This window comes from Phaseolus vulgaris, chromosome 10 (assembly GCF_051622355.1).
Source record: "Phaseolus vulgaris cultivar YP4 chromosome 10, ASM5162235v1, whole genome shotgun sequence".
Taxonomy (NCBI): Eukaryota; Viridiplantae; Streptophyta; class Magnoliopsida; order Fabales; family Fabaceae; genus Phaseolus; species Phaseolus vulgaris.
In genome coordinates, this window is record NC_143507.1 from 10,759,353 (window position 1) to 10,782,869 (window position 23,517).

At 29.3% G+C, this 23,517-nt stretch overlaps 1 protein-coding gene across 4 annotated transcripts; it reads left to right on the forward strand.

The window, feature by feature from the left end:
• The first annotated feature begins 406 nt into the window (after positions 1–406).
• Positions 407–5,664, forward strand: LOC137818955 (P53/DNA damage-regulated protein). 4 transcript variants are annotated; one of them, XM_068622621.1, is made up of 5 exons: positions 423–571; positions 1,997–2,057; positions 2,358–2,460; positions 4,136–4,403; positions 5,250–5,664. In XM_068622621.1, exons 3-5 carry the CDS (start codon positions 2,377–2,379, stop codon positions 5,396–5,398), a joined length of 501 nt encoding a protein of 166 aa, XP_068478722.1. In that variant the 5' UTR covers positions 423–571; positions 1,997–2,057; positions 2,358–2,376; the 3' UTR covers positions 5,399–5,664. The 4 variants fall into 4 exon arrangements, with proteins under 4 accessions (XP_068478725.1, XP_068478722.1, XP_068478723.1 ...); XM_068622622.1 differs by having other exon boundaries at positions 2,000–2,057; XM_068622623.1 differs by having other exon boundaries at positions 438–571; positions 1,966–2,057.
• Positions 5,665–23,517: the final 17,853 nt, after the last annotated feature.

The following is a 23,517-nucleotide window of genomic DNA, read 5'->3' on the forward strand; positions in this document are numbered from 1 at the left end:
TTTTTTTGAATAATACTCAGCAAAAAAATCTCAAATATCAATTTTTATTTTTATTTAGCCTTTCCTTTAAAATATAATTTAATATTTTTTTAATATTTATATATATTTATTGATATTTAAAAGATACAGTACATATATTTATATTTTATTTAAATAAATATAAATACATATAATATATATATATATATATATATAAATACAGATACACACTGTGTTTCCTAGTTAAAACATAAATATGCTAATTATAGAAAAAGAAACAATAAATAAATAAGACAAATTAAGATATATAATTTCTTTTATAATTTTTTAATTACAATATTTAAAAATAACTTTTTTTTTTAATTTTAAAAATGAGAAAACGTCCGCGTTTTGAATTTGTATTGTTGCTAGTGTATAATAGTTTCTCTGAATCAATTTGAAGTATCAAAACTAAATAAGTAATTGTTGGGTTCTGCTCCTCCTAGCACAGCTCCTTCACCACTGAACCTTCCTTCAACATTCGCCGCCGCCGGGAAACCTCAAATTCGTGGTCGGAAGCACGCCGGAGGCATTTCAATCGAACTTGAACAAGGTAGTCATTCTCGTATTGCGTCTCAATCGCTCTCTATCAATTGCCGCACGATGTTTTGGTTGCTTTTGCTATGATTTAGAATACTGTCTACGTTCCTGAATCTTTCCCTTTTCTGATACTTAATAAGTTTCTATCATAATATGAGTGCTTTCAATGCTTTTGCGTTTAATAAAGTCAAACTCCAATTACACTCTGTGGTGACCCCATTTGAGTATTTTTTGTGCGGATTTCCCCCCTTTTCATATGCTCTCAAAGATTGTAGTTAGGATACATATACTTAGAAATGTTGTAGAGAGCAAAGTCATTAATGGGATTAGGATACAACACTTACTATACTTAATTTTAACCAAATTAATGTGCAATATGGTTGAAAAATTATATTTTTCAAACTCCTACCTTTCCCGTGGGTATGGGTTCAAACCTTCCTCATGCCAGTTTCCCTGCTTGGTGGGTAATCTTCCCACGAAGATATCTGGGACCTGGGGACTAATTGAATTGCTGTATCTGAGTGGAGATGCTTGCGGTTCGAGTTTGTGTAGTAATCTTTAAAGCGAGTCACTGTTGATAATCCCAACATGTCATTGACGTCTTGTCCATTTGTATTTTGGGATTGTCTTCCCGTTCTACAACCTTTTATCTCATCATTAAAATATGGTTGGAAATACGAAAGCGGGAAAAAGAAGGGCTTACCCATGAGAATGAGAATCCTGCATGGCTTATTGAGTCTCTGTAATCAGTCAGCTATGTGAAAGATATACCGACTGCACTTAGAAAATGAAGCAACCAAGCCAACACTGTACTCTGAAAATCCAGATGAGTCTAAGAGGGGAACAAGAATACAAACCAAAGTTGGTTCTGTGTTTCCGCATTTCAACTTGAATTGATTGACCCTTTACATGTGAGAAACCCCTGATTGAAAGTGGGATTAGTTTGGCACTGGTCATTGCATAAATATCCGAAATCAATAACTTTAATTGTCCTATTCGCCATCAAAATTTTGCTTGGAGAGAGTATTATAAAGCGATGTTTTCCCATGCCCTGTAGTTTATTTTATTTTTTTGTCCAAATGTTGTCATGTGGTTTGTAGTGAGTGGACTGGTGACACTTTTTCAAGGTAGTGCTAGGCAACATTCGGTCATCGCCACAAACGGGGTTTTACCTGCATGAGGCTTATCTATGTCTAAGTATTTGTTTGACCAGTTCAAACTACCATATGCGTACCAAAAATGGTGCTCGTTTTCCTGGTGACGGGTGTTGTGTCGTTGACTTATGCTAATATTAGCCCTTTGTCATGATATACTCATGAATGATATTCTGAAGTTTACCTTGAGAACATGTGTATGGGTTCCTAATTCCGAGAACCAAAGTCATTTAGTCGAGTTCTATTACCCCAGTTGAAATCCTTGTGCATTAACACTGCTGCAGTAGTAATTGAGGAGTTACGAGGAAGGCCGTTGCTCTATTGAAGACAGCTATTTTCCCGAAGGTAACCTTTTCGTTTGAATTCACATTCTGTTAGATAAAGATGGTTATGCTGACTATCATAAATATTTCCACTCAATGTGCTAGCAAGTATGTAACTGCTCAGATAAGTGGCTGGTCGATGGATGAAAAAACATATATTAGAATATTCCTTCATCCATATATTTGGTTATTAGTTACATTTCTTAGAGGAAATCTAAACAAATGGAATTATTTTTCCATTTTGATTCTCAACTGAATGTTTGTTGTTTTGATGATATTCTACACAAATTTCTATCGATAATGTTTTCTTTAAACTTTTCAGGAGTTTCTTTTCTTCAAATATGGATGAGAACATGAAACAGTTCCAAAAAGAGTTAACAGAACTGGAAGTGGAAGCTGAGCATCTTCTTTTAGCCCGACATCAGGTAATTCAAATTTATGAATTGAAGGTGATTACTGTTTTTACAAAGACTTAGAAATATAGTAAGTAATAAAATTGATTAAAAAGGAGTAAAATCTAGCTTCCATTGCTACATTGGGGACAAGAAATTGGTCTTAATGAGGAACTACATGGTAAAGTTCATAATTATTTTTGTTTCTGCTGTAACCTTTTTTGTTTATTTGTATGAAGTATGTATGTCAGAATCTATTGCTGCGTTCAAATATTCTCTTGGGAACATGATAAGGACGGATTTAAGACACTTTATTCTCATCTAATGTATTCTTCTTTTCCATTCCTTAATGCCGTCTTCTTCCTAGGTTTTTACACCAATTTTATGGTGAAAACATCCTGCTCCTTCCATAAATGAATGAATAACAAGAGTCTGGTACACAGCTCCATAAATTTCAATGATATATCTTCAAGATGAAATAGTTCTGTAGCATATTAATCATGCAAAACTACAAATTAGTGGCTAGAGGTTTGTGCCTTGTACTACTTAGTATCTAGACTTCAAAAGGCATGTTTAGATCCTCAAGGTTCTCAACTGCAGAAGACGTCTATGCTAATTTTTCTGTTAAAATTTCACAAACTCTGTCACGTGATTAACTATTGATTAACATGTCACCTTGTTGTTTTTAATCATGTGCAACTAAACCATATATAACTTTAAAATGGTGTATGTATTTCTTCTAAGTTGCACATGATTAGAACATTTGTTAATCATGTTCTACTTTTAAAAGGGTGTATAACTTTTTATCAACAAGTGTGATGTGCCAAACTTTTAATCATGATTAAAATGGTTATAACTTTTAATCATGATGAAGACAGAAAAACTAAGCACTAGAAGTACGCGAAACAGAAAAACTATAGGCAAAGACAATAAAGGAAGATTTAAAGGTCAATCATTTGTCTATATCAAAACGATTTACTGTAAAACACAGCAATTTTTTATCCATCTAGCAAAATCTACCGAGTGGGAAAAGGCTGAATTGCTTAAAGTTTTGAAGATAATTAGAAAAGTTTTAAAAGCTAGGCTAAAAAAACTTCATTTTCTCTCTATAAGTTAGAAAAGTAGCTATTGGAAAACTATAGTACAGTAGTTTTTTTTTTCAAAAAAAGCTTGTAGCTAAACACACCCTTGAATGACAAAAACTACATATAACCTTGACCCATCAACCAAAATATTTGGGCAACTAGCTCTCCTAAATTATGAAACCTTGGTCTTGTCTGTCATAAATTGTTCTTAGCTAAGATGTCTTTTGTGTTACATATTTTTCCCTAGTATCTTTGGTATACCATCCATTCTACTATCGACTATCTTATTACTACAATTTTGGAATCTGCTCCCTCTGCTGCTATCTAGGAGTAACAACTATAAGTTAAAACAGAAAACAATGCACCCACCAAAAGCTGTAAAGAACCAACTAAAGTGCCAAATGAGTTATAGCAGTCAGTTTGGATTCACAAAGTAACTAATTACTTGAGCCCAATGTTATTTCCTTATTACCATGCTTTGTCCTTGACAGAAATCAATTCAATACAATCAAGATTTTTTTGTTTACTGTGCCTATAAAAGCTTTCTTTTTTTTCCTACTGGATCTCTTTAATAACTTTTGAATTAAATGTGCTATGCAATTGTCCCTTTTGGAAAAATACAGCTGGTTGAGAATGATAGATTGAGAAATGGGAATAGAGAAGCACTTACTGCATTAAGGAAAAGGGCTCGGACAACAGTGAGCAGTGTTCCATCTCCTTTTGAATCAATGATGAGGGGAGTTGCCGGGACCAGCTCAAGACCTTTGGTTCAGGAGGTTTGCAACACCTGTGGCAACCATAACTCTTCTGAGCCAACATGGATGATGTTTCCAGGAACAGATCTGTTTGCCAGAATTCCGTTTCATGCAGCTCATACTATATTGGAAAAAGGTTTTTGGCGCCCCCCCTATTCTCTAGCCATTGGAAAAATACTGAAAAAAGCAAGAAAAATTCTCTAAATGCTTACCCACGTTGGTTATCTTTTTTCATGTGCTTGAGCATAATGCTTGTGTGCCTGCCAATTGCTTGTTACTTCTGTATTTTGAGAGGAGGGGGCAGGGAATTCTACGGTAGTAATGTTTGGCCATAACCCCTAATTCCTAATCAATCCAATACATATTTTCCCCCTAATTATGTTTTTTGTATTATTGTGGATGAAATGAGAAGCTGGGTTTGATGCATTAGTTTGGAAAACAGCCTACAGAGGCAATGTAATCATGTGTAACTTGCGTTTTTTACTGTTTCTCTTTTCTTGTTCGTAGAACTTTTTAAGATATTTAAATGGCCTGTCATACTAGTTCTTGGTTCAAGTTGACTGTGGTAGGCAATTTCTTGTAATTGCAATCCCTGCAACAATGAAAAGAATGTAATTTTAGCTAAATGTGGCTTTTGCCTACTGCTCTGTTGTGGTTTTCAAATGCCACTCAATGATTCTTGTCCGGAACTATATCTGAATTGTTGACATAGGACTTTCTGATTATTATTTATATTAATTTACACAGAACCTGTACTTACATAAGCAAATGTCATGACATGTATGATCATTACTATACACCAACTTTTATAGTTTAGAAGTTGTGATGAGACTATCTCCATTCGTGTTCTTTTATTGATCGTTATTATTGTGATGGTTCAAACTTTGAACTTAAGCTATGAGTGAAGTCCTTTTATTCAAAAAATTACTTCTAATAAAAATTGCTTGGTATCTTTTTTTACTGACCATGTAACTATTTACAGATCAAACACAGCTTGACTTTGAGTCCAAGAAACTACAGAGCATTATGAAGGAAAAAGCTTACTTTCTATCAGAGTCAGGAGTTCTTGCAGACAAGATAAGTCCTGGAGTCCTCAAATCACTTGTAACCTTAAATGACAAGCCAAAGTAAGATGCCTTGAGCTGGTTATATAGTGAGAAAAAGCTTGTTGTGGCATTATCAACTCGGTGGAAAATGTCACTGTTTTCTGGGAGAATCTTTCTTGGGCCATTTAGGTTAGGTTAGTTATTAGTCTGTTACCGCAATTGTGTACATTTTTTTCCCGAGTTTACATACTATTACTGCCCCACTCAATCCTAGAAATGAGGCTATTGTTACACATTTAGTGCTTGTCTGCTTTAACTTATTTTGATGAAATAATAACTTATTTTAACAAACTCTCTTGAGGCAGATTGTTTTTACGCTTTAAACGATAAGCTATACCAAACATGGACCTGATTCTTCAACTGTTATGTGAACCTTGCATTTTCTCTAAACATAGTGAGCCAGATGTGGGGTCTTTATCATATAATGGCATTAAACCCAACCTCTTCTCCAACCTTCTAACTAAGTAATGAATTCAAACCGATGAAGAAGAATGATGTATCATGTATGTGCTCAGGTTAATATCATGGAGTTTGATTGCCTGTTTTTTGGAAAATTATGAGTTGTGGTAGCCTGGGGTGGGGATTAACAGGAATTAGATTTTTGTTTTGTTAGAAGAGGTGTTTATAATTGGTTTCTAATCGTGCTTCAAATAAGATTGTCACTGAAGTTGGATATTTGTGGGAAAAGTGGGGAGGGGTTGTTAAATTCAGCTTGAGCCGTTGACTTTGGTCAACTCACACACTCTAGCATTCAGCAACCAACGTTCCATTTTGTTGTGGTCCCCTTTGGAGGAAGATCTTTAAATTGAGTGGAATTATTGCATTAGAAAATGAACACATGTTTCACCAAGAAAGATTTTGTTGGACAGTCTGGAAAGGATTGCAATATAAACAAAGGGATTGTGATCTTACAAAGTGTTTCCAGAAAAGTAAGTTGTGGTAGAAAAGATAGGAGAAATTAAAGTGTTGGGATAATTCCAACACTTCATGGAAGGAGTTGTCACCAATCAAGCAATTGAAGTTTTTGCATGCTACTAACTTTTTCCTATTACTTATTTTCAGGTGAGGTGGTCCAAACCTCTATCTTTAGGGTTAAAGATATGTGGGAACTAAAGTAGTTTGGTCGGAAGAACCAGGCAATACTCTTCTCATAATAAACAGTTTTAGGGAATCAGTAATGCTGTGTATATCATTTTCCTCCTTCTCTCACTAGTCTTCTTATTGCTTTATACAGAAAAAGTTAAAATGTAAAAGAAATGTATTTAATGTTTAAAAAATTTAAAACGTATTTAAGAGGATAATGTAAGATGATAGTGTGGGATAATGTTTATGGAACTCAAGTATTCATGTGGCCATTAAGATTTGTGTCTATTCAGTGATTAAATATGAAGTGAATTTAAAATGATTAACATTATTGGCCTATTTTTGAGAAAATATTTAATTGTAGTAAGATAATAATTAAAATACTTTCTATTAATAAATTGATTATTTTTTATTTGTTATGTAAATTATACTTTTCTTATGTAAAATAATTAAATTTTAGTATTACCAGTTTATTCTAAGTGATTTGTATGGATAATATACGATAGAATGAATTTATACAAATAATAGCATTTATAAATTATTTATTACAACATTTATACCTTGAAAATTTTTAAAGAAGAAAAATAAGTATAATGTTTAATGTATTAGGAATAAAAAAAATTAAAGAAACTTCTCATTTTTTTTAATTATAACTAAACATTTTTTTTCTTTGTTACCATGCAGAGGAAGACAGAACTAAGCATATTTATTACTCCCTCTTATTCTAAATTTGAACTCGATTATGTCATAGTTTAAATTGAAATATTTTATTTTACTTAAAATGTATGAATAATTTGAATTATTATTAATAAACATCTTATTTTAAAATATATTTTAAATATCATGAATTATATTTCAGTTTACTTAAAACCATTTTATTAATCCATAAGATGAAATTAGTCAATCTCAAACTAAATCTTGATTAATGCAAATCTTAACTAGATCTATGAATTCTTTTTCTTAAAAACATTTTTCTTCTTCCTTCTTACTACATAAGAAATACCTTATTCTACATCTGAGAAACCATTTTACAACTTTCTCGGGAATAGGAAAACAGCCAAATAACCTTGTTTTATGTTTGGTCAATACTCTAGACAAGTCTAAAATCACGTTTGTGGCTGCTTTTATTGACTTACACAGTAACTCACTTTTATGGCCAATAAATTCACTGAATTAAATTAATTTAAATATATATATATATATATATATATATATATATTATCGGACGAGTCAGTTTCGGACCTAGTGACCGACCGAGCAAAGAGATATCCAGTTCATCATAACAAAAACCCATAACTAACACTATAAATAAAATCCTTTGCGGATGTGTAAGGTATGCTTTAATTAGCTTTACAAAATATACCAAAATCATAGCACTGACTTGAACGTCAGAGTACCATCGCAAGTACGTCTCTCGTCCGACCGAGCATCAACATTGAAGGAAAAAGACTTGAAGGAATCTGAAAATCACCAACACGACAACGACAACAATTATACATCTAATTACCGATACTATCTAGACTCCTCTTTGTCCATATATATATATATTTAAAATAACATACTTAACTGTATAAGTTTATGTAAATTATTTTCTAAACATAAAGTACTTCAGTATTTTTTTTTAAGTAATTATAACCAATTCTTTAACTAATGACTTATACCCTATTCTGAGTCTATTTAAAGAAGAAATACAAATGCTTCCAAATTATAATAATAATGATTATTATTAGAGTAATAAAATTATTAAGAGAGTGCATAAAATTATTTTAATGTTTTTTTCTATTTATACACTGGCTTCTTAATTTTTTTTAAAAAAATATATTGATATGGTTTATACATTACATTAATATATTTTAATTCTTTCAACAAAAACATTATACTGTGTTTCCTATAAGAGATATTGTTGTAAATGGCGTAGAAATATGAAAAAATTGTGTTACCTCACAAAATTTTAGCATAATGTGCTATTACTATTACTATTATTATTATTATTATTATTATTATTATTATTATTATTATTATTATTATTTCAACATCTAGATTACAAAAATTATTATTTGAAGTTCCCCTCCAATTATTTATTTACTTGTTTACTTATTTTTTATCTGAACCCATCTTCCATTAAAAAGATGCAAAATGGGATGAGAAGACAAAGCTTCCACTGCCATGATGAGTGTGGTCCATAAATGAACTGGGCTTATATATCTGATGGGCTATGCAATATTATTATATTATTATGAGTGAATAATAAATATGACATAACAACCACATTAAATTTTGTTTTTAATTCTTAATTCTTTTATGAAAATTACTTTTAGTTCCTTAGCTTTTGTTTATTGGTTTTAGTCCTTCAATAACCTTTTTATCAGTTTAATTCCTTAATTTTTGTATTTTAATGTTTTATTCCATCCTATCAAATAAGATAAGAAAATAAAAACAAAAATTAAAAAATATACTATTATCATACTAAATTTCTATAAAAAATGAAGTCACCTTTTGAAATTTTTAAGATACTATAAAGCTTTTAAATTTGTAAAACTACAATAAACACATTCATCAAAATGAACTTCAAAAACATCAATTTTTAACTCTTAATTTTCGAATTGTTAAAAACCTATTTTACTTTCAATAAAAAGAAATTAAATTGACATCAGACCATACATGTTGGTAAGTTAAATAAATTAAGAATAATGAAATTAATTTTAAAGATAAAAAATAATTAATTACTATATTGGTTAAATTAGATATTATATTAAAGACTACAAAAATAATTGATAATTTATAAATTTATAAATTAAATTTTAAATTTTTATTAATTTTTTTTAACAATAAATAAATGAAATGAAATGAAAACTACAATGAATTTAACTACTAACTTCTTTAGATTATAGAATTGATAATAAAAAAATTCATACCTAATTAAATATCAATTAATTCATTAAATATTAATTTATAAATTTAAAAACTACTTTAAATACTAATAATTTTTTAATTTTAAAAATAATATTCAATTTAGTCAATAGTAACTAATTATTTATTATATATAAAATTGATTTTTATTTAATAATTTTTTAATAATGACATTTGTGAAAAAAATACTTTCTTTAGAACTTTCAACATTTGCATAGAATCGTTCTACTATGAGTGAACCAATGGTTAGTGAATAAGATCTCTCCTTTTCAAAACTAATTACAAAAAATGTATTGTCCCTTATCAATTCAGCCCAACTAACTTTGAATGTTTTTTTTTATGGAAAAATGGCTGTAAACTAAAATTGGTGAACAAAAACATTTATCAAAAGACTAAAATTGGTGAATTTTTTTTTATCAAAAGACTAAAATTAGTAAAAATTGATAAAAAAAAAAGAATATTAAAAGAAGTCAACAAAATATGAAGGAATTAAAAATATTTTTTAGTGTTGGTGTTAATAATATTCAAGCATTAGAATGTGTGTGTTGTGATGAGTGATGATGCAAAAATGGTGTAGAAGACATTCCGTACATTGGGTCATAGTCTGTGTCAGACTTTTTGTTGTGATAAACACTTTCTCTCTCTTTCTTTCACTCTTTTTCTCATCAAATTTGGACTTTGATGCATTTTTTTCTCTCTCTTTCTCTCACTCTTATCCATGGCACAAGCATTACATGAAGTTGCTGAGTTGAGGCACCAAGTGGGGTACCCTATGACACGTGTTGATAGCCTAAGGAGAGTGAATAGGTTGTGAGAGTGGGATTGGTGTCATCTTTGGACAAACTATCTATAATTGAAGGACACATTCCCTTCAACCTCTTTTCCCTCCCTTCTTTTTCACATTTTTATCTTTTCCTTTTCATTCAAACACTACAAAAAGAAAAGAAAAAAACTTTATCCTATATAGTATATATGATTCATGTTAAAGTAATTCTTAATAAATAACTTCATATCTAATTTAACTCAATTTTTATATATTTTATGATTTGGTTATACTTTCGTATGTTTAATATATTTTTATATTAAAATATGAATATTTTAAGCATAAGATTAAATATTTGTACACAGTTCTAAAGAAATGATATGATTAATTTTAATTTTTTTTATTAAAATAGATTTTGAATGAGTCTAATATTATTTTATTAAACAAATTTATAGTTAATTCAATATTATAAAATTTAAATCTTATATTTTATTATTTTTTATAATACATATTAATTATTTGTCTAGATTTTGGGAAATATTTAAATGAACTATGAGAAGCAAATAATGACTAAAATCACAATTGAGATAAGATGAATGGAGTTTACAAATTGATCTTTTGATCTTAAAAAAAAAACCTTCTTCAAATGGTTCCTGAAAAAATAATTAAATCCAACAAACAATGATTATCAAATACCAAAAAAAAATTCAAGATAATGTAAGTAAGATAAAACAAAAAGGTATACAAAATTTTATATTGGTTTGATTATACTGAATGTAGATCTTTTACTAAAAATGTTGAATCACCCAATTACAACTAGAATAAAAAAATTTATTGGACTGCAAAGTGAAAATGAATGTTGTGGGACTGCATCATATGTTGTGTGCCACTATGGACAATTCATGACTTATGCAGTTCAATTCTAATAACTCCTTCGAACACTCTTCTTTGAGAATATTTACATAAAATGTGACAAATTTATAATTAAAAAATCAATAACATGAACATCTCTTTTGCTTAATCTTGAGCTTTTATTTTTCTACCAAGATTTAAAGTATAATACTTTAAGAAAACTCTTATTTAAAAAACTACTAAGTTTTTTTTTTAAACAAATGTGTTCTTTTAACTAAACTTCAATTTTTTTTTCTTTTTAAAGTAATTTGAAAAAAAAATATTGTTACTCATTAATATAATCGATTGTATTTTTATATATTCAATTATTATATAACTTAGAAATCATTTTGAATGAATATAATTGATTATTATTATTATTCATAATCCAATATTATTTGCAATAACGTAATTTTTATATTATTGAATTATTACTTAAAAAACTAGATTATATTGTAAAATTTTGTGAAAATCATTTTTACTAGGATAATTATTTAAATAATCACGTATATATTTAACATAATCAATTATTGTGTTTAAAAAGATAAAAAAATTAATATAAATTTGTTCAAAATAATCTTAAAAGAGAATTCATTAATAAAAGATGTAGATATTATTAAAATCACCATCAAATCAACACATCATATTTTGTTATATTTTTTTTAACATAATATAATAATTAATTAATAAGTGATGAAAGAATAAATAAAATAATTTATATTTGAATATTCCATGAAATATATTTAAATTTGTGCATACTTTTATTGATTCATATTATGCATCTTTTCTGGAATTTCTATACATCTTTAGAAGTGAATGCTATTATAAAATAAAATAAAAACTGAAAATAATATAAATATTAAATTATAAACTTAATATATTCATGTAAAGATTATCGTTCTTACAATTTTTGGTAACTGATATTATAATTTAGATAATTCTATTATATTTTTATTAAATTTGAGGTATAATTACTTTTTATCCTTATATTTGTGGTCAATATTCAATTTAATATCATGATTTTAAAAAAAAATCAATTTGGTTCCAAAGTTTCTTAAGAATGTTCAATTGGTCCCTTTCAATAATTTTACACTAACGACATTAATTGTTGATAAGTGGCGTACAATGTAGCATTGGTTCGCACAAGTGAACTGGACAAAATTTTAGGATTTTGAAATTGGGAAAAGAAGATTGAGAAAGAAGGAGGTGGAAGCGGTGACGTTTATGGTGGTGGAGCCAAGGGAGGTGGAGGCGGAGGCGACTGTGGTGGTTTCGCTTGTGTTTTTGCTCTTCATTCGTGATCACGATAACCTCTTGCAGCCACCGTTTCCCTCGTCATCGTCGCGCTAACTGCGGTAGCAGTAGTCACCCTTTGCCGCTAGCATCCACCATTCTCTTGCGGTTGTTCCTTCCTCTCTTTTGTTTTTATTTTGTTGAGTGTTGTCGCATTTCTGGTTCTCTTCCTCTCTTAGTTTTATTTTTTTTTAATGCGGTGGAGTGACAGTTATTTGAACACTGAAGATGACCAACAAAAAATAAATAAAATTATAGCATTTTAGACAATTTACATGATCATTTGCTAGTGCATTGGTTGATGATGAGATTCTAGACATAGATACCAACATATCTTTTTCATCCATCATTTCCATACAGTTCCGCCTCTGCCTCTACTGCGCCTCCAACTCCGCCTTCCTTCCCCTCAATCTTCTTTTTCCAATTTCGTTAAGCTCAAACCCTAAAATTTCGTTCAGTCCATGTATGCAAACCAATGTCGCTGTGTGCGCCACGCCATCAACCGTCGATAGGGAAAACTTAATGGAAGGGACTTGAACATTTTTAAAAAACTTTGGGATCAAATTAATTCTTTTAAAAACCACTATATTAAATTGAATATTTACCTTAAATGTAGGAAAAAAATGTATTTATACATAAATTTTAATTAAATATTTTTATTATTATTTTTGTTATAAAACTAAAAGGGCAACACAGGGAAGTTGGAATAAATCAATTCAATCATATGTTTTTCTCTAAAATTTATAATTTCAAAACATTTATCTTGTTAGATGTTTTTAGAAAAGATAAAATATATCATTTACTATATAAAAATAAATAATATAATATTTAAAGATATACATTTAATTAAAAGAAAAATAAAAAATTAAATAATACATATATATGTTCTACATTTTAGAGATTATACATATATCTGTGTTCATGTATATATATTTTACATTTTAGAGATTATACATATATCTGTGTTCATGTCTGTGTCGTATCAGTATTCGTGTCAGTGTCTATACTACTTAGATCCGTTTAATTTAACTATAAAGAAAATTCAACCTATTTTTTTTAAAATTTGTATTAAACTAGATTAAATGGTAGAGTTGTTCAATCCAATTAAAAATCATGATAAAAATCATGTATGTTTAAGTTATATACAAATATAAATGTATTTATATAATTAATTTAAAAATCCATATTTAAATAAATTAATCCGTCGTCTATTAACCTAAAGGTTAAATATATAATATTTTTTCTAGTTAATAAACTAAGGAATGACAAAAAATTATCATATAACTATTACTAAATTTTAAGTTTTGTGGGGCCACAAACAATCGATTTCACAATTGCTATACGTGTAGATATTACACTTTGGTAATTAGTTAAAATAATTTATTAAAAAATTATATTGACATAAATAAATAAATATTTGAATCAGTTAATTAATGAGAATAAAAATGATTACATTAATTCATTAATATCTATTAACCAATAATATTGGTATGATTATAGTTATTTAAATGATATTAATCAATAATTTTAAACTATTAGAATTCATTTAGACAAATATCTGAATGAAGAAATTAATATTCAGTATAATAATTTAAATTAATTAATTACTACTTATTGAATAATAATAATAATAATAATAATAATAATAATAATAATAATAATATTAGAATAATAAGTTTTTATGAAGAAAGAAACACAATCAAATAATTTCAATATTATTACAAATGTAGATAATAAGATCAAATTATGACTTGTACCAATCACTAAATATTTTTTGAAGGTTATTAAATTATCCTAAATAATGTAGATATTATTATAATTCTTTGATTCTGTAATCAATACAAAAATAAAATATAACTCAATTTAAATGATTTTAATATTAATTGAAAACATTAATAAAAAATTATTTAAACTTATTTAATTATATATATAATAATCCAAATTCAGTATAAATGAACATATTTTCTTAACAAATAAAGATAGAATAATCCCTATTTTCTTTTAGATAAACTTATTTAATTTATTTATGATTGATAAGATCTAATTAATTTATGATAGCTAAGAATCTAACTTAAATAACTAAAGACATAATTAGATATAAAGATAAGAAATATAATTCTCTATAATAAAGTGTTTCAAATTTTGATTTAGGTAATTGTTATTAGTTTTTCTGTAATGAATTATAACATTACTTCCCATTAGCTAGTTTTCTTTTTCATTGGATCAATTGCATATCAAATCTCCATGTTCTTTTGGATTCAATTAATGTGGAATTGATTCTGATTGTTATATTCAATCAAAAAATTGCTGATGAGAATTTCATATAAAAAATCTCTTCATGAATCCACTGCACAACATCTCATCAAATATCAAATAGGAAGACTATGCATTAATTTCTTAGCCAACATTTTTTTTCTATACAAACTTTTTCAAAAGATCTTAGAAGAAAAATAAAAAGAAGTAAAATAAGTTTTTCATAAATAGAAATTAGTTGATATACAAATTAAATTTTAAAAAAACTTCGCCTATATATATATATATATATTTTAAAAAAAAATTTAAATAGTTTTAACTTAATTTTTTTTCTTTCAAACATATCCTTTAACTAATTTAATTTTGATAAAGCATGAGTGAATTCTATAATGCTTTTTCAACATTAAGTTAATTTTGAACTTGTAGTATGCACCCTTCTTCATTGGACTATATGAAAAACTGAAGATATGCAACGTAATAGGGTTAACCCTATTACCCACCAGTGTTTGTTCACCACGTTCTGTGTATTAAGTTGAAGCACAGGAGAGTTTAGATTCATTGATGGTAGATGTGAAATGGTTCATGTGAAGGAGGAATGAAAAGTGAAACATAAAAGAGAAATGATTCTTAATATGGTATTAGGTTTAAGGAGAGAATTGGAATGATGCATATGTTGGTAGTTGTTGCAGTAGATTGTCACATCTCTGAACAGGTTTGGCATTTTGCGTGGTTGCAACTTTCTTCACCCACAAACTCTTCATCTCCATCCATCTAACTTCCACCTTAATACCATACCCTTCTACCCCACTTTCAACACATACATCCATTCCCCATCACCATAACTCACATTCTATAAACCAAACCACTTTTCACAATTACTTTTAACTTTCAAATTCTTAAAAATCACATTCTTTTAAAATAACACTCAAGGGATAATCATCTTTTTCTAACTATGCATTTTCTCTAGCAGTTTGGAAAAATTGTATTAAAAAATATGAATACCAGAGTTATAGAAGGAAAAAATGTATTAAAAAATATGAATACCAGAGTTATAGAAGGATCCTAATATTAATGATGTCTTTTCTAATTATTAGCTTTTTCTCTTTATAGAAGTGAATAACCTTTATGTTGTTTTGTATGTTATGATTCTAGTATTTATTGATTGATTATTTCTCTATTTAGCTAGACCTAGAACGAGTGTAATGCTTGTATATATTCAGACTATTTGTTTTGATCTCAATGGAATAATATTAGAGATATTCATTCTCATATCATTTGCCTTCCTTTTTACTCTTTTGTTCATCTCTGTTCTATTTTATAAGATGGTATCAGAGCTCTGGTTGCTACATTTAATCATGGGTGAAGTTGTTGATCCCTTACAAGATCTTTGTTCATATTACCATGTTATTTCATAAGATAATCCATCCTTAAATAGAGTTTGCTCTCTTGTTACACAAAAAGAGAGACAACTATTTTGTGATCAATCCAAAGCAATGATTGCTACTAGCAAAGGAGGTTATAAAAAAATGCTACCATCTATGACAAAGATCTTGCAGCCATTGTGGAAAGAGGAAGAGGAAGCTATGGAAGAGGATATACTGCCAAAATTTGCAGCCATTGTGGAAAGACAAGGCATATCATTGATACATGCTATAAAAAACATTGTTTTCCACCTCATTTCAAGTTTAAAAATCAGAACCATGGAGTCATACTAATGCAGTTTTTCAGAATACAAATTTTAATAATAATGAGCAGAATCATGAAGGTTCGAAGTCAGAAATGGAGTCTCAACAAATTGGTTTTACTCTTGAGGAGTATCAAACATTGTTAGCTCTTTTACAACAGACCAAATCCAGTGGTAATGTTTCTAGTCAAGTCTATGTTATTCCTTCCAACATGACAACACAAACTGGTAATGACTTTATTTCTTCCTTTAGTTCTTAGATTGTTGATAGTGGTGCTACTGATCACATTTGTTCATCCTTAACTTATTTCACTTCATATCATCAAATTAATCCTATTTCCGTCAAATTACCAAATGGAAATCAAGTCATTGCCAATTATTCTGGAAGTGTTTTTCTAAATCAAAATCATGTCATAGACGATGTTTTGTATATTCCTTGCTTCACTTTTAATCTTCTTTCAGTGACAAAATTGATTGATAAACTATTTTGTGTTCTTACCTTTGACTCTAATGGCTGTCACATTCAAGACACAAATTCCTTGAAAATGATTGGTTCTGCTAAGATGCAAGATAGACTTTGTATACTCAGGATCCCATGTTACCAGAAACTTCAAAACAAACCCATCAAATCTTCACACACCATCAATACTGTTAATGTCAGTGCTAGTAATCTAGAAACCCTTTGACATTTTCGATTAGGTCATATTTCAAATAAATGTATTGATGTTATCAAGAATAAATTTCCTTTCGTTAAATATAACAAATCTTTTGTTTGTGATGTTTGTCATTTTGCAAAGCAAAAAAGGCTTTCATTTCCTATTAGTACATCTAAATAAAAAAAATGTTTTGATTTGATTCATGTAGATATTTGGGGACCATCCTCAATACCATTAATTCATGGTCATAAATATTTCTTGACCATAGTTGATGACTATTCGAGGTACACATGGATTTTTCCTTTAAAATAAAAATCTGAAGTTGTCAAGGTTTTGGAAAATTTTGTTGTTTTTGTTCAAACACAATTTGAGATAGCAATAAAGATAATAAGAAGTGATAATGGGCCTGAATTTTTCATGACTAATTTCTTTGTCAATAAAGGAATAGTACATCAAATATCATGTGTCAATACTCCACAACAAAATAGTATAGTTGAAAGGAAACATGGTCATTTATTAAATGTAGCAAGAGCTCTCATGATACAATCTCATTTACCCAAAATTTATTGGTCATATTCTGTGATACATGTTGCGTATATTATAAATATGCTTCCCACACCTGTTTTAAACTATTCTTCTCTTTATGAAATGCTTTACAAAACTAAAACAGATTTTAATGGATTAAAGGTGTTTGGTTCTTTATGTTATGCTAGCACTTTGTTAACAAATAAAAGAAAATTTGATCCAAGGGTATCAAAATGTGTTTTTATTGGTTTTAAAAGGGGGACAAAATGATATATTTTGTTGAATACTTAATCAAGAGAAATTTTTATGTCTAGGGATGTTGTCTTTTATGAACATGTTTTTCCATATCAAAGGGTTCAAGATACTAGCAATGAAACTAACAGTCCTAACATTTATGATCAAGTTTTGTTTACTGAAGATCAATCTGTCTTGAGTTAACCATCACAAACCATTCTTGCACCCTGTGATAATGTTGAAAATAACAATGATAATAACTGTGAGTCAGACATTGAGGTTCCAGAAGAAGTTTGTTCCCATATAGACCAAAACCTCAATGAAGATCATGACATAGAACAAAATTATGAATCTGATCAATTTGTCCGAATGAGTACAAGAATAAAAAAAAACCACCTGAGTATTTAAAGCATTATCATTGCAATCTTAATGTTTCCAATACATCTTCAAGAGTTAAATATCCTTTTAATTCTGTTTTGTCTTATAACAATTTATTACCTTCTTAAAAATCTTTTGTTATGTCTATTTCTTCACATGTTAAGTCAAACACTTATTCTGAAATTGTGAAACATGACTATTGGAGAAAAGCTATGCAATGTGAGATATCTGCTTTAGAGTCAAATCAAACTTGGGAGACTGCTCTTTTGCCTAAGGACAAAGCTGCCATAGGTTGCAAATGGGTATTCAAAATAAAATATAAGGCTGATGAGACAATTGAAAGGTATAAAGCAAAGTTAGTGGCAAAGGGATACACACAAACAAAAGGCATTGACAACCTTGATACGTTCTCTCTAGTAGCAAAGATGACTACGATAAGGTTGCTTCTTTCTCCAGCTTCTATCTATAATTGGGAATTGAAACAATTAGACATAAAAAATGCCTTTTTACATGGAGATTTGAAAGAAGATGCATACATGGTTGCTCCTCCTGGATCGACTTCTATTCCACCAGAAAAAGTTTGTAAACTAAAAAAGGCTTTATATGGCCTTAAGAAAGCCAACAGAGACTGGTTTGCCAAACTGTCATTATTTTTGCTTTCTATGAGATATACTAAATCTATGAATGATCATTCCTTGTTTATTAATTCTTCTGAAGGATCTTTTACAACATTATTGGTGTATGTGGATGATATAATATTGGCAGGAAATGATAAAGAGGAGATTGCTCGAATTAAACAATCCTTGAATCAAACATTCAAGATTAAGGATCTTGGGGATTTAAGATATTTTCTTGGTCTAGAAGTAGCAAGAAGTAAGAAAGGAATAATGGTGAATCAAAGGAAATATGCATGGGAATTGTTAACAGATGCAGGTCCTTTAGCCTGCAAACCTGCAGTCACTCCTATTGATAATCATGACAAATTCTCTTCTACTGGAAGTGTTCCTTTCACAGATATTCAAGCCTACAGAAGATTGATTGGAAGGCTTATGTATCTCACTAATACCCGACTTGACATAACATTTTATGTGCAACAACTTTCTCAGTTTCTTGCTATGCCTACAATTGCTCACTATACTACAACGATTAGAATTTTCAGATATATTTAATGAGCTCCAAGTCTTGGTTTATTTTTCTCTTCCAACACTTCCGCTTATCTCAAAGCCTTTTGTGAGAGTGATTGGGGCACCTACAGTGATTCAAGACAATCAGTGACTGGTTTTAGTGTGTGTCTTGGGAATTCTCTCATATCTTGGAAATCAAAGATGCAAGGAACAATATCAAAGAGTTCTCGTGAAGCTGAATACAGGGCAATGACCATTGTTACATGTGAAATTCAATGGCTAACTTATCTTCTTCAAGATTTCAAAGTTCCTTTTGAGCCACCATCTCTTTTATACTATGACAATGACTCAGCAAGATACATTGCAACAAATCCAATGTTTCACGAGCGTACAAAACATATAGAAATAGATTGTCATGTTGTTAGAGAAAAATTAAAGAAGGGTCTCATCCATTTGCTTCCCATTTCCACCACAGAATAACTGGATGACATTTATGTTAGGATTGATGGCTATAACAAAAGGGGGGGGGGGGGAGGGGGGTGAATTGTTTGCAAAAGATTTTCACAAATACTTTGCTCAGAATGAAACTTTAACAATCAATTCAGAAAAGCAATTCAGAAAGCCAATCAAATTTTCAAACAGAAAGAGATAACATAAATATAATTGGTTAAAATTACGATTCAACCGGTTGTTTATGATAGCGGAAAATATCAAACAAATATGGAGAGGGGAGATAGAGAGAATTACACACAAGGTTTATATTGGTTCACTCTATCCAAGAGCTACATCCAGCCCTTAGTCAAACCACTGAGTATTTCACTATGCAACCAATCAAAAATTACACACACACCACACAAAAAGGTGACTGATGACATTTTACGGCAAATGCACTGCGTTTGTCAGAAGTAATAATTGTCCCTAAGGACGGATATCGATCCCACAAGGAACAATGAATTATCGAGTACAAAATTCGCTAAATATAACAACAGAACAATAAAAATAGTTTTGAAGTGATTGTGGTGGCACTAATCAATAAGAAAACAAACAAAGAATTAGTTGCTTCAATTGGAAAAATAGGGATTAGGTTTCATCTCTCCCACTCTCATGTATTTTGATTAGCATGTTAATATTGAGTTCTTTGATTGAAATTGATGCCCCCCATAGAAAATTAATTTATATCGATCTCTCGCAGATAAAATTCTTAAGAATGTTTCCTAAATATCGATCTCTCGCATACTTATAAAAACAACTTAGAAATAATAACAATCAGACGTTAATGGCAATTAACATTTCAAGTCTATCTCTAGCACTCAAATATGTTAAGTATTGATGTTTAGGTCTGAACCCTAAAAATAACTCTCGGTCAGATTTAAGATTCTCAATTTGTCACGGAAAGTTAAAATTAAAACAATTATACCAACAATCAATCAAGAACTGAATATTAATATATAAGATATCACCTCAATACATAAGAGTTTGAGTAGATTACTCCCAATCCGAAAGGGTAGAATTAGCCATGCATACTTCTAGCACCTTCCATTCTCTCAATTGAGTTACAATTCACTCTATGGTGTTTTCTTCTCAATCTGGCACCCTAGGGTTGAGCCTCTAGCCCTCTATTTATCCTAGTTTTCTAGGGTTAGGTCGCTTCCTGTGTCGCGCTAATGGGCTAAGTGATAAAACATAAAAAAGACTCAATCTTTCTTTGCATCTTTTTCCATTATGGGATCTTCCAACTTTCTCTTTTTAGCTCAAATTATTCTCCTTTACTTCAAATCTTCAATCCTGCATAAAAATCTGCAATTAACACCAAATTTGGGAATAAAATGCTCTTATTCAAATAAAGCTCATAAAAAAATGTAAAAAGGTTTAAATTCATAAATTAGAGATTATTTTATATGTAAATTAGCAATAAATCCTCATAAGTGCCTATATTTTAATATAAAATATTACGGAAATTAGACACTTATCAGTGACTTTGAATCCCACAAAGCCTACTCACCCTCTTTGCACACAGCCAACACCTTAAGCCAGAATCACACTGACTTTACAAGATTTTACAACAGTTTTTCAGATAGTAATATGAACAATTACAAGAACCTAAGTAGGATAGAAAACATCTGGAATCACAGTACACAAGAAACTCTATTGATAAGTTCTTAAATCACATCAAAGCTCAAAAGCAATCTTGCTAACACTTGGTAAAAAACCTTTTAACAAACAGTTGGTAATCTCTCAAAACAATCTCAAATCAGAGTATCAAATTTTTTTGTTTCATCAATCTTTTCACGTTTGAAAGAAGACTAATTTTATATTACATGAGAAGCTACCGTTGAAGGCAGATTTGAACAACCAAATCAGTTAAAACTGGTTTTGCAAAAAACTATTATGAAAACACACATTTAATCGGTTAAAACTACGATTTAACCGGTTGAATGGTTTTGACAGTTATATAACTGATTCAAAAAAGAGTTTCAAAACAGTTTTACCAGCTAAGTGACAAACAACCGATTATATCGAAACTTTAATCGGTTGTTTTTCCCTTTGAATGGAAAAACACTTAAATCTTTAAAATAGATTGGAATAAGCTTTGTTTGGGAATCAAGACTGATCTTACAAAGATTCTAAACCCCAAATCAAAACCTAAACCTAAAACACAACACAACTTCAGACTTCAAAGAGGATTTTATACATCAATGCTTCCCATCTTCAACAATTTATACCAAAGCTTTAAGTCCCAAATCTTTTAAGAGTATTTGTTCCAAGCTGGGTCTCATCAATATTTGCTCCCTAACTTGTGGGGGATATTAAAGGATATGGATACTAGAGTTATAGAAGAATCCTAATATTAATTGTTTCTTTTCTAATTATTAGTTGTTTCTCTTTATAGAGGTGAATAACCTTTATTTTGTTTTTTCTGTTATGATTCTAATATTTATTGATTGATTATTTCTCTCTTTAGCTAGACCTAGAATGAGTGTGTTGCTTGTATATATTCAGACTATTTGTTTTGATCTCAATGGAATAATATTAAAGATATTCATTCTCATATCTCTTGCCTTCCTTTTTACTCTTTTGTTAATCTCTATTCTATTTTATAATAAATTGTCTTAACTGAGTTATGTCACAACAATTCACTGTGTACCAAAACTGCATTTCAGACACTTTAAGATAATCATGTTAAACAAAGTTAAAAACAGGGCTTGGAGATAAATGTGGGTAGCCATTGTGGAAATTTGGAACCAAAGGAATCACACAATCTTTAGAAATGCTAGAACTGGAATTTTTGTTTTTGCTAAGCTCAAATCCTAGTTTGACTAACTAGTAAGATAAAATCTGCAAACTTTTCTTATTCTAACTGATGTCTAAATCTTATCTTTTGTCTAAGATCAATAAAATCTAGTCTTAGGATGTAACTGATGATATGTCACACAATTTATGAAATGATTTGATATTTGTTTTGTTAATTAGTCAAGATATTACATGGTTTGGAGAGTTCCTGCAATGGAGATCACAACAACAAAAATTTCAAAGGTATCATTTTATGAGAGTTCTTAGATAGAAATAAGGTTGACTGGTCCTACAATTTGACACCAGAACATGTGTATGAAATCAAATTTTTTCCATACAGTAGAAACAAATGTTATCCATTCAACATCTTTTAACCATTGCTTGTGCTAGATGTGGTACACATGAATTCTACCTTCAACTTTTTGGACTATCTCTCTATCTCGGAGAGTCTCTTCCCTTTGCTTGGTTACAGGGGTAAACTAAAGTATTGTTGTAAAACTCTGATAGGCTTTTTACAAGTGTAGAGGTTCTCATAGGCTAATCAACAAGGATTCAATTTGTTAATGGTTTTCTGCTATGAGGGGTCTTGAAGTATGTTTCAAATAATTTGTTATATTTTGCTACATGTTTTTTTTTTTGAGTTGGAGTACCTTCACTATTCTCATTTATTTCATTTTTTATTATCAATAAAAAAAATCAATGAATCTAAAATATGAATATATATATATAACTATTTCAAAATGACGAAACAAAAGTGAAACATAATCATATATCATACTTACATCTATCTATATTTTATCATTTTGTCATATATTTGCTATTTTATAGTTAATTTAAGGAAAATTTTAAATTGCTTTAGCCGATAAAAATATATATTTAGTATCTATTTGATTATATACAAAATTTTAGAATTATATAAGTGAGTATGGCAAATAAAATTATTATAATTAAAAAAATATTTTTTTACATCAATTATTAACAAGAATCAATATAGAGAATAACATATTACATGAGTTGTGGACTGAACGAATCTAGTATATTCGTGTTTTTATGAAACTA

Coding starts and splice junctions, on each gene's coding strand:
- LOC137818955 (XM_068622624.1), top strand. CDS start 2,377: ATGGATGAGAACATGAAACAGTTCCAAAAAGAGTTAACAGAACTGGAA. Junction 2,461..4,135: donor TTCTTTTAGCCCGACATCAG/GTAATTCAAATT, acceptor GGAAAAATACAG/CTGGTTGAGAATGATAGATT. Junction 4,404..5,249: donor TCATACTATATTGGAAAAAG/GTTTTTGGCGCC, acceptor AACTATTTACAG/ATCAAACACAGCTTGACTTT.